The sequence below is a fragment of the Chiloscyllium plagiosum genome, chromosome 2 (assembly GCF_004010195.1).
Source record: "Chiloscyllium plagiosum isolate BGI_BamShark_2017 chromosome 2, ASM401019v2, whole genome shotgun sequence".
Lineage (NCBI taxonomy): Eukaryota > Metazoa > Chordata > Chondrichthyes > Orectolobiformes > Hemiscylliidae > Chiloscyllium > Chiloscyllium plagiosum.
This window is the reverse complement of record NC_057711.1, coordinates 24,257,912-24,270,477: the sequence shown is the minus strand read 5'-3', so window position 1 is coordinate 24,270,477 and position 12,566 is coordinate 24,257,912. Positions and strand designations below refer to the sequence as shown.

General features: G+C 40.5%; 1 protein-coding gene across 3 annotated transcripts in view; it reads right to left on the bottom strand.

Moving 5' to 3' along the window:
- The window catches only part of trappc11 (trafficking protein particle complex subunit 11), a 68,496-nt gene that overhangs the window by 36,890 nt on the left and 19,040 nt on the right, over positions 1-12,566 (bottom strand). For all 3 annotated transcript variants that reach the window (XM_043705315.1, XM_043705329.1, XM_043705319.1), the window contains exons 5-11: positions 10,797-10,911; positions 9,515-9,614; positions 6,413-6,486; positions 5,507-5,603; positions 4,593-4,726; positions 4,232-4,379; positions 2,018-2,111 (exon numbers count right to left, since the gene is read on the bottom strand). In XM_043705315.1, the coding sequence (XP_043561250.1) occupies positions 2,018-2,111; positions 4,232-4,379; positions 4,593-4,726; positions 5,507-5,603; positions 6,413-6,486; positions 9,515-9,614; positions 10,797-10,911 (762 nt within the window). The remainder of the gene's footprint in view (positions 1-2,017; positions 2,112-4,231; positions 4,380-4,592; positions 4,727-5,506; positions 5,604-6,412; positions 6,487-9,514; positions 9,615-10,796; positions 10,912-12,566) is intronic.

The window sequence follows — 12,566 nt, the reverse complement described above, 5'->3', positions numbered from 1 at the left end:
TACCCTTCGTTGTTCAGTATTTCTCAGGAGCTGAACAACTAGGCCATGTTCTAGTGACCTGTAACACATTATCAAGGAGGATCAGCACCTCGCCAAGACTTTCCCCGCACCTGCACTGCTCACCTTCAAAACAACCGCCAAACCTCAAACAGATCATTGCTCTTAGCAAACTGCCCGGCTTTCAGGACAACTCCATATAACCCTGTCATGGTTGGCACTGCAAGAAGTGTCAGTGTGGATATGTACACCACCATTACACGTTGGGACACCTCCAACCATGCACGTGGCAGGTACTTATGCAACTCAGCCAACATTGTCTATCTTATACGCTGCAGGCAAGGATGCCCGGAGGCATGGTACATGGAGGAAAGTGAGCAAAGGCTAGGGTGACGGATGAATGGGCACCACACAACAATCAACAGACAGGAGTGTTCCCTCCAGTTGTAGAACACTTCAGCGTTCCAGGACATTTGACCTCGGACCTTCGGGTGACCGTCCTCCAAGGCAAACTTCGGGACAGGCAGCAGCAAAATGTGGCCAAGCAGAGGCTGATAGATAAGCTCAGTACCCATAAGGAGGGCCTCAACTGGGACTTTGGGTTCATGTCACACTACAGGTGACCACCATTGCATTATATACACATACAGACACTCCTACCTACACACACTCACATGCACCCTCTGACAGACTTAGACCCTTTTACACTCACACATATACACTCTCTCACAGACACTCAACGCCCCACTCCAGATGCACATGCGCACGCACACACAAAAACCCACATGAACATATACATACATGGGGTGAATTTATACTTGCAGAGTTACATTGTACTTTGCTCAAAAACTGCATGAATTCATGTAAGACTCTGTAAACTCATTTTTTAAGCTTAGAATCAGTCTAAACATTATGGCACGGACAACAGAATACAGGGGACTAAGACCTTCAACCCTTATCTGGCCTGACACCAATTGTTACAGTTAGCTGGAGAATGTAACTTTTTAAAAAAGCTTTGTGATTTACATATGACAGAAGTGAAACTATCATGATCATTCTAACAGATGAAAGACTCAACAATGAAGGTATTTTTCAATGTATAATTTCAGTTCCATCACACTCTAAACTTTTGCTATAAATTCGGTGTCTTACAATTGTGTACTCCACAACCACCTGACGAAGGAGCAGCGCTCCAATTAAACCTGTTGGACTATAATCTGGTGTTGTGATTTTTAACTTTGTTCTGACCCATGTTGCATAACTGTATCAAATGAGTTTGCAACCATAGAATAGGTGGGAGGTGATGTGATACGACAACTGAAGGCCCATGCAATCTCAACCCTTGCCCAAATGTTCGAAGCAGTACTCATGCCATGAAGTCAACTTTGATTTTTAATAAAGATCAGACCTTGTCTCGTGTGCGCGCATGCATGTCTGGTGCATGCCGGTGTGCGTAAGCGTGCACATATGTGGGGGGTTCTAATGGGCATATGAGACATGATTTAAGGATTTGGTTATTGTCCTTCAATTTTTGAGTAGTAAAATTATTTGAACCTAGAGCATGAATGTTTCATTCTTTTGTTAAGTACCTGGGTTTTCAGATCCTAAAAACACAATACCAATCTCTACTGATAGCGTGACAGAGAAGCATTAATTAAATTAAAGCCTTGTACTTTGAGTTACCATTTGGTGAAGAGATTTGATTTGGTAACAGAACACAATGTTGAAACCAGCTAATATTTAAGCAATGAGTGACAATAATACAGGTCTTGGTCAGTGGTGGCACATAATCAAATACTACAAGTAGTAACGGTGAGGTTAGCTTCAGCAAGCCGGGTCAGCCTCACAAGCCAATAATCACTTCACCTCTGACCAGTACGTACAGTTAAAATAAAGCAACTAAGGGCAATGAGAGGAATAAATTATTTGGCCATGAGAGGAAAAAGACCTTCCTTAATTACTGCTTGAACACATCAAAACATTTACATCAACTTTTCTAAAATGGTACTTCTTCGCTTACTTTGATGATTTTGTCTCCAAGGTCTTTGCCCAAAAAAATCCAACACTCCAGCAGGAGTTTCCAATGGGTCAGGACTGGGATAGGCAGTAGAGGACTACAAAAATTAAACATAACAGAACAAAATAAATCCAAGAATCTATTTGCTCAAGCGTCATTAATGTGAAAGTGCCAAACAAATACATTTGATCACTCAACCTTAAATGCATTACTTTCTGTTCTGTAGCCCGCAGCCTACAAAATATCACAGACTCTCAATGCAAAAATGCATCTAAAACAGATAGTGGGCTAAAGCATTCCAATATGCTTGCCTTCATTGGACAGGGTATTGAGTATAAGAGCTGGCAATCATGTTAAAATTGTACAAGACATTAGTTTGGCTGCATTTAGAATATTGTGTACAGTTCTGGTCGCCACATTACTAAAAGGATGTGGACACTTTGGAGAGGGTGTGGAGAAGGTTTACGAGGATGTTGCCTGGTACGGAAGATGCTAGCTACGAAGAGAGGTCGAGTAGGTTAGGATTATTTTCACTAGACAAAAGGAGATTGAGGGGGAACCAGATTGAGGTTTACAAAATTATGAAGGGTATAGACAGGGTGGATAGAGACAAGCTTTTTCCCAGGGTGAAGGATTCAATAACCAGAGGTCATGCTTTCAAGGTGAGAGGTGGAAAATTTAAGGGGGATACACGCGGCAAGTACTGCACACAGAGGGTGGTGGGCATCTGGAACACGTTGCCAGCAGAGGTGATAGAGGTAGGCACAGTAGATTCATTTAAGATGCTTCTGGACAGATGCATGAGTAGGTGGGGAGCAGAGGGTTACAAATGCTTAGGAATTGACCGACAGGTTTAGACAGTACATTTGGATCAGCTCAGGCTTGAAGGGCCGAAGGGCCTGTTCCTGGGCTGTAAATTTTCTTTGTTCTTTGTTATTAGTAACTTTACACTGTGTACTTCTTAGTGTCTCTCACACACACACACAGAAATGCGACCTTGCTAAGGAGTTGAGGTTTGCTTTACCGAAGTCAAGAAACAAAACAAAAAAGATGCAACCATGTGCATTTATACTGGCCCAGGATTATTCATCAAGAGGAAGGTTGCTAGAGGATAAGTGAATTGTTGAGAAACCCGAATATCTGGATATTCTCTCAGTTAGCCTTTCTAATTCGCAAACCCTTTGGCAGCCCTGCCCTTCCCAGTGAGATTAGTTAATACTAGAACCGGTGAATTAACTATTAACCATCCAGGTCCAAGCTCTTGAAACCCAGTGGGACAAAAAGGTTCCTTTAACTACCAACCATACTTTTCCTTAATTAACCCAATGATACATCAGACACCCTCAACAGTCCTCTCAGTGGAACTAATTTTAAATTAAGTAGATAATATTCATGCTAACAAAGCAAGTGGAATAAGTTGAGTCTAAATGTATTTTGCATGTACCTGTGTTCATTTAAGTGGGGGCCACATCACTAGCTCTTTGACATCAGTGCTTTGGAAGCTTTAACAGTATACTGAAGGAGAGTGCATGGTTCCTTTACTAGTCAGGAGTGTAGGATGGTGGGGAGAGTCACAGTTTGCATTATGGTATATTTTTTGGTCACCTCTTATGACTGTGGCCAATCTGACTGATTGCATCAGTGCCTTCTGATCTGGTTAGCAAGAGCCAAGATAAAGCAAAAGTAGAAAATAATATTCTCACTCGCATTGGTCCATGATTATCTGCAATTTTGTGGGATAATCAAAAAAAATTTACAGGACCACAGATAATTAATGTGATATCATACAGCTATAGAAAATTAAAAGTTACTTAGGACACAAACAAATGTACATTAAGCATTAAGTAATTGACAAGCATTAGAACACTATGCTGTGATCCCCTTCAGAGACTTATAAAATTATAAATGCGTCCAATTTTTTAAAAAAACAATTTTTGCCTCCAGTATGCAATGTTTCTAAACAGAATTTGCTTGGAGCAAAAACGACATCCTTAGAAACCTTTAATTGAAGCCACGAATATATTTTATTGAATTTAATTACTTTTCTTCCTTCACACAACTTTTTTTGTACAAAGTATATATTGTTAATAAAAATGAAGGTAATAAAATTTCTCAAATTTGTATTCCAACCCAAGATGAATTTTAAGTCAAATGACTCACAATGTGTCAAATTACACTCTCTAGCTTTATGTCATATTTCTTAAAAACTTTACATACATCATGATTGCAGAGTTGATTTGCCAGCTGTTTACGTTCTTGTGCATAGTATGCTGCCTGTTGGTAATAGAAGCCAGGGTTCTGGGTCTGAATTGCTGTGAGGCCAAGTTTAATGGCTTCGTCAAACAAATCCCCAAATGCTTGAAATCTCACAAAAGGGGGAAAAAAAAGCAAGTATTACAAATATATTCACAGAAGACATCCAGTAGCATAGCTTAATGAATAAGAAAAATAAATAGTGATAAGTGAGGAACCCTCAGTAAAAGAAATAAAATTGTGCCCCTGTCATCACAATCTATGAATTTAACATGCATGCAGGCAAGGGAGCAATTACAAGTTTAAGGAATTGATAAGATCATACTGTTTAGACATCCAGGCTGCATGTTCAAATGCCAGTTCTGCACTTCCTATCTTCTTTTTGCACAAATCCACATGTTTACGGAACTGCGCAATGGCATCTAATGGAGCATTATGTTGGAAACATAAGCGACAAATCTGAGGGTACAGAAATAAACAGCAAAATGGAAATTTCTTGTCCTTATCAATTATATCCCGAAGTATTTGCACCCACAGCAAATGTCTGTGATCATAGTCTCTATTTTTGGTCCAGTACTGTTAAAGAAGATTATTAATACATCAATTCTCACTCATGCTGTGAAAATGCACACCAGTGTTCCCTTTAGGCTCTTTAAAAGAAAAGCTTGCAAATCCTCATGTATGGCCAAAAGTTCACTGGTTCTTGTTGACCTTACAGTAGGAACATATTTATCAACTGGATTTATTTTTAGAAGTATTTTATGAGAGTATTTGAAAAATGACTGTTCCCAACTTTACCCCTATGCAACTATAATCTGAACGCTTCATTATTCATTTTTGGATTCAATTAAACTAATTAGTCACAATCACCATTTCCAATGGAATACATTCTTAAAGAGTGTAGAGTTCACGATAGAATATGTATTTAAACACACTACAGAATTTGTAACTGCTCCACGGAAGATAAAATACCAAAAATAAACCAGCAAACAATGGAAATTATCAAAACAAATTGCTCAAAGCTTAAAGAACTACAAGATCAGATTGCAGTTAATCCAAACAGTAAAAATGTGTTTTTCTTGCTTTTTAATGCTAACATGTCTGCTTTTCAAAAGAAAACTGCAATCAGGGTTTTAAAATTACTGTAATATAAATGATGCTATTACATTTAACTATGGTAATATATTTAACTCCATAATCAACTGGCAAAATAATACACCTCACAAGTTGTGTAATTACCTTATAGTTGGTGAATCCAGCCATTGTCTTGATTTCAAGCATGTTAGTCTCATGGGCTCTCAGTTCATGTACAAGATTATAAGCTGTTCTATAGTTTCTGAAAATAAAAATACCTTCAAATAAACTGGTCTCTAACAAAGTGTGGATGTGGTGAAACACTCAGAAAATGTAATTAGAAAGCAGAGATAAGAATTGCCGAGTTTTTACATTGAAGCAATGTTGATACAATCCATAAACTAACATTCAATCACATGAATTATTTTTTTCATTGTCTAGAAAGAGTGGAGAGAAGATGCAAATGGTCAAATTGGCTATAGACAAGATGAATGTTATTTTTATTTCAAGCTCTGATGAAGACATGTACTTCTATTCTTATTTATTCAATAAGTGGAGGTGTGGGTTTAGAGGATGGCCCAATTTCTTTCTTTCCAGCATTTGCCCACCCATTCCAAGACACGTTTCAGCTCATGAAGAAGACGACTTAAAGATAATTAAAATCAAAATCTTTCTAAATTTAGGAAGAAACTGAATGCACTAAATACCATAGCAAGGAGCTGTATCATACCAAAAGGTCCTAAGTTTAATTGCCAGTTTGCAATGACTTCAAGAAGAGATATTGCAGCAATGAAGGGTATCATCCCTTGGACTAAATACCAGATGAGGATCAAACTATATATGGTTGTGACATAGACACGGTCACCCCATAAAAGCTGGTAACAATTACTGGCTTACACATAGTCATGATTAAACTATTCGAGGTCTTCACGCACCCACTCACTCTGCTTTTAAAATTGGAGAAAGCAATGCTGGAAATCTTGAAAAATGTTTTTCTTCCCCAGCCAGGTTTTTGTTCAGGTCAACTGGAGTCTAGACAATAACAAACTAAAGATTATGAATATTACTTACTTTAATGCATTTTGTGTATCCTGTTTCAATTCACTGAAGAAAGCTGTTTTGAACTGATGTCTCACAAATAATAGCTGCCAAAATAAAGACATACGTTTAAACTACAAAGACAGAAATTGTCACTTCAAAAAGTGCAAAAAGTCTGAGATAGATTGTGCAATGCAATGACTGCTTACTGAACTGTTGACTGAACAGATTTGATAATAGAGAACTCTTCATTTCTGAATGCATTCAATATTAACTGTTTTCAAGGAGTTTTGACTGGAATTATTACTCTTCTACAACCACAATTAGTTTAAGCAGTTTGCAAATAAGTAGGTGTTATGAGAGTACAAGCAACATTTAGCAATAAACCTACGATCATTTATTAATTTCACACCCTTCATTTTGTTTGAGATGTAAAATAACAATATTTTACAAATAAAGCCATTGAACCTGAATCCATAGTTTACTTGACTAATTTACTTCAGTTTTATTGCTTGAATTCAAGCAACAAATGCTCCAGCATTGCTCTCAAAGAAATCTAGGCCTCAAAATATGTTATAGACCATAGGACACCACCACAGACATGGGAGATTCCCTAATTAGTAAGTGAATTCATAAAATAATCAATGATGGAATATTTTGAATAACTCAATTTATGTAATATGACAAAAATACAAAAGCAAACTTCTGACTACGCAGTGCCAAATGGACAACATAGTGAATAAGAGGGGCATCAAGAGGCAAGGGCAAGTGAAACCAAGGGACTTTAGTGCTAGTAAACAGTGAAAGATTGTAACCAGTGCTTGCAAAATACTCTCTACCATCTATATCTCACTTTGTTAACGAAAGTGAATTTAAATAGAAAGGAAGTCAAAGTGATTCGAAAACTGACTTGGGGCTGATGTTCGCAGGTAAAGGGACAGCTGGAAAATGGGAAGCCTTCAGAAATTAGATAAGAGAATCCAGAGAAAGTATATTCCTGTCAGGATAAAAGGAATGGCAGGTAGGTATAGGGAATGCTGGATGACTAAAGAAATGGAGGTTTGGTTAAGAAAAGGAAGGAAGCATACGCAAGGTATAGACAGGATAGATCAAGTGAATCCTTTTTTTAGAAGAGTATAAAGGCTGTAGGAGTATACTTAAGAGGGAAATCAGGAGGACAAAAAGGGGACATGAGACAGCTTTGGCAAATAGAATTAAGGCAAATCCAAAGGGTTTTTACAAATACATTAAGGACAAAAGGGTAACTAGGGAGAGAATAGGGCCCCTCAAAGATCAGCAAGGCGGCCTTTGTGTGGAGCCACAAAAAATGGGGGAGGTACTAAATGAGTATTTGGCATCAGTATTTACTGTGGAAAAGGATATGGAAGATATAGACTGTCGGGAAATAGATGGTGACATCTTGCAAAGTGTCCATATTACAAAGGAGGAAGTGCTGGATATCTTGAAACGGGTTAAGGTGGATAAATCCCCAGGACCTGATCAGGTGTACCCAAGAACTCTGTGGGAAGCTAGAGAAGTGATTGCTGGGCCTCTTGCTGAGATATTAATATCATCGATAGTCACAGGTGAGGTGACGGAAGACTGGAGGTTGGTTAACGTGGTGCCACTGTTTAAGAAGTGTGGTAAGGACAAGCCAGGGGACTATAGACCTGTGAGCCTGACGTCAGTGGTGGGCAAGTTGTTGGAGGGAATCCTGAGGGACAGGATGTACATGTATTTGGAAAGGTAAGGACTGCTTAGGGATAGTCAACATGGCTTTGTGCATGGGAAATTATGTCTCACAAACTTGACTGAGTTTTTTGAGGAAGTAACAAAGAGAATTGATGAGGGCAAAGCAGTAGATGTGATCTATATGGACTTCAGTAAGGTGTTCGACAAGGTTCCCCATGGGAGACCGATTAGCAAGGTTAGATCTCATGGAATACAGGAAGAATGAGCCATTTGGATACAGATCTGGTCAAAGGTAGAAGACAGAAGATGGAGGGTTGTTTTTCAGATTGGAGGCCTGTGACCAGTGGAGTGCTACAAGGTTCGGTGCTGGGTGCTCTACTTTTTGTCATTTACATAAATGATTTGGATGTGAGCATAAGAGGTACAGTTAGTAAGCTTGCAGATGACACCAAAATTGGAGGTGTAGTGGACAGCGAAGAGGCTTACCTCAGATTACAACAGGGTCTGGACCAGATGGGCCAATGGGCTGAGAAGTGGACGATGGAGCTCAATTCAGATAAATGGGAGGTGCTGCATTTGGGAAAGCAAGTCTTAGCAGGACTTATGCACTTAATGGTAAGGTTCTAGGAAGTGTTGCTGAACAAAGAGACCTTGGAATGCAGATTCACAGCTCCTTGAATGTGGAGTCGCAGGTAGATAGGATAGTGAAGGCGGCGTTTGGTATGCTTTCCTTTATTGGTCAGAGTATTGAGTACAGGAGTTGGGAGGTCATGTCGTGGCTGTACATTGGTTAAGCCACTGTTGGAATATTGCGTGCAATTCTGGTTTCCTTCCTATCGGAAAGATGTTGTGAAACTTGAAAGGATTCAGAAAAGATTTACACGGCTGTTGCCTGGGTTGGAGGATTTGAACTATAGGGAGAGGCTGAACAGGCTGGGGCTGTTTTCCCTGGAGCGTCAGAGGCTGAGGGGTGACCTTACAGAGGTTTACAAAACTATGAGGGGCAAGGATAGGGTAAATAGGCAAAGTCCTCTACCTGGGGTCGGGGAATCCAGAACTAGAGGGCATAGGTTTAGGGTGAGAGGGGAAAGATATAAAAGAGACCCACGGGGCAACTTTTTCACACAGGTGGTACGTGTATGGAATGAGCTTCCAGAGGAAGTGTGGAGGCAGGTACAATTACAACATTTAAGAGGCTTTTGGATGGGTATACGAATAGGAATGGTTTGGAGGGATATGGGCCGGGTGCTGGCAGGTGGAACTAGATTGGGTTGGGATATCTGGTCAGCATAGACGGGTTGGACCGATGCTGTACATCTCAATGACACTAACAGTCAACTACCTAAACTGGAGGATACCCTACATGCATGAATACAATTTAGACTGAACAGGACAGGACACCACTGCCATCCCACTCTGCCCAACACCCTCACCTATATTTACCTGATGAGTTGTTTTGTTCAAGAATTCTTTATGTGATTTGACCCTCCGAATTTCTGTATAATAGTATGTCTGTGCATGTTCATAAAAAGCATTCTCCAACCTGAAAATTAACAGAAGAAGCTGCACTTTTAATGTGGGAAAAAATGCTCTGAATTCTAATTCAAATAAAAATTAAAATATTTGATATAATTAATCATTCTAATTCATTTTTTTTTTAAACGATAGCATTTTTTTTCCCCCGACAGCTCCTTACTGAATATCAAAGGACAAACCCTCAAATCTGAAACTGTGAGAGATATAGAGGAAGAGGGATCTTTTACTTGACCAGCATTGTGCTTTGTTAAACCTTTCCCATGATGTTCCTCAGCTGCTTTTCCAGAGCTTGACCTGCAGCAAACTGGATTTGTTTTGTTTATTCTTTTATGGGATTTGGGATAACTGGCAAGGCCAGCATTTGTTGCCAATCCCTAAATGCCCTTCAACCGAGTAGCTTGCTTGGCTATCTCAGAGGGCAATTATGAGTCAACCACTCTGCTGTGGTTCTGTATGCTAGAGGCTAGACTGGGTAAAGATGTAGATTTCCTTATCCAATATATACTATTGAACCCAATGAGTTTACACAATAATTGCTAAGCAAGTTTTGAGAAGATTTGTAGCTCAGGTTGAGGTTTTGGATGTAGGTTTGCTTACTGAGTTGCAAGGTTCATTTTCAGACATTTCGTTACCTTACTAGGTAGCGTCTTCAGTGGACCTCAGGCGAAGCAATGCTGAAAATCCCTGCTTTCTATTTATATTTTTGGGTTTCTTTGGGTTAGGGATGTTATTGCTCGTCATACACGAGAACTCCTAGAAGCATAGTATTCCAACTGGAACTCTATCAACATCAAGTTAGACTTCATCTACCATCCCCTGAGAAAAGGAACCGGAAGTGACTTCACCACAGGAAATATCACCACCCCAAAGAAACCCAAAAATATAAATAGAAAGCATGGATTTTCAGCATTGCTTCGCCCGAGGTCCACTGAAGACGCTACCTAGCAAAGTAAAGAAACGTCTGGAAATGAACCTTGCAGCTCAGCGAGCAAATCTACATCCAAAATAATTGCTAATTTAATGGTCATCATTACTGAGACTAGCTTTACATTTAGATTTATTATTTTAATTTGAATTCTATCAGCTACTGTCAGCAGTCATCACAGCATTAGTCTTGGACTCTGACATAATAATCTAGCAAGATTCTCACAATGCCACCATCTTCCCCTAAAGCACCTAAAGTACCTACCTGATAATATATCCGACAAGATGATCAGTGTGTGGTAACACAAACAGTGACTTTCCTGACAAGTCACAAGCATTGCACAATGCTGCTGCTCTCTCTGAAGCAATCAAGTCCTCACCTAAAGTATTACATGAAAGATATATTTAATTCCTAGATGGTGAAGTACGAACTTCTTATAACAGCATTAACTATATGATAAGAAAGTTGCAGAAGGACTGATGAACTGTGCGGATTGAATAGATCGTAAACAGTAACAAATACTTTAACTGAATTAAATTTTGGATTTTATTCTGGTAAGACTGTAAACCAGCAGGAAGTCCACTTTAATTTCATTATACTTGATTATTAGAAATAGAAGACTTCAAGAATACCCCAATATGAATATAATCACAAGCTCAGGATATCACAGGAGTTCCTCAGGGTAGTGTCCCATGTCCAACCATTTTCAGCTGCTTCAATTACCTTTCCTTCAACATGATATCAGAAGTGTGGATCATTGCTAAGGATTTCTCAATGTTCAGCACTGCTCATGACTCATCAGATACTGAAGCAGTATTTGTCTAAATGCAGCAATACCCCCTCCAGTGGTCCCCAGCATTACAGATACCAATCTTTAGCCAATTCGATTCACTCCATGTGATATCACAAAACAGTTGAAAACAGTGGATACTGCAAAGGCAATGGGCCCTGATGACATCCTAGCCACAGTACTGAAGGATTGTCCTCCAAAACCTGTCACTCCCCTAGCCAAGCTATTCCAGTACTGGCAACACCGGCATCTACCCAACAATGTGGAAAATTGCCATCAAGAGCGTGTTTCTGGAAAAACATAGGTCGGGCAGCATCCGAGGTGCAGGAGAATCGACGTTTTGATCATAAGCCCTTCATCAGGAATGAGGCTTGTGGGCTGGGGGCTAAGAGGTACATGGGAGGGGGGGGTGGGGAGAAGGTAGCTGAAAAAGGTGATAGGTAGATAAAGGTGAGGGAGAAGGTGATAGGTCGGGAGGTGGAGTAAATAGATGGGAAAGATGATGGGACAGGTAAGGAGGGCGGTGCCAAGTTGGAGGCTTGGGATTGAGATAATATGAGGGGAGGGGAAATAAGGAAACTGTTGAAATCCACAATTATCCCAAGTGGCTGCAGGGTTCCAAGGCAGAATATGAGACTCTCTTCCTCCAGGCGTCGGGTGGTAACGGTTTGGCGGTGGAGGCAGCCCAGTAGGAGGGGGAGTTGAAGTGTTCAGCCATGGGACGGTGGGGTTAATGGGTGAGGGTGTCCCAGAGATGCTCTCTGAAATGATCCGCAAGAAGGCGCCCTGTCTCCCCGATGTAGAGGAGATCACATCAGGTGCAATGGATACAGTGGATGACATTGCTAGAGGTACAGGTAAATTTCTGACAGATGTGGAACAATCCTTTGGGGCCTTGGACAGAGGTGAGGAGAGTGGTGTGGGCACAGGTTTTGCACTTCATGGTGGCAGGGAAAGGTACCATGGGTGGGGTGTAGGCTGATGGAGGGCATGGACCCGATAAGGGAGTCGCGGAGGGAATGGTCTCTCCGAAATGCTGATCGGGGTGGGGAGGGAAATATTTCTCTGGTGGAGAGGTCCGTTTGGAGGTGGCGGAAGTGGCAGAGGTTGATGCGATGTATGCAGAGGCTGGTGGGCTGGCAGGTGAGGACCAGGAGGGTTCTGTCCTTGTTGCGTTGGGAGGTCTGGAGTTCAAGCACAGTGGTGCGTGAAGTGGAGGAGATGCGCTGGAGGGCATAGTCAAC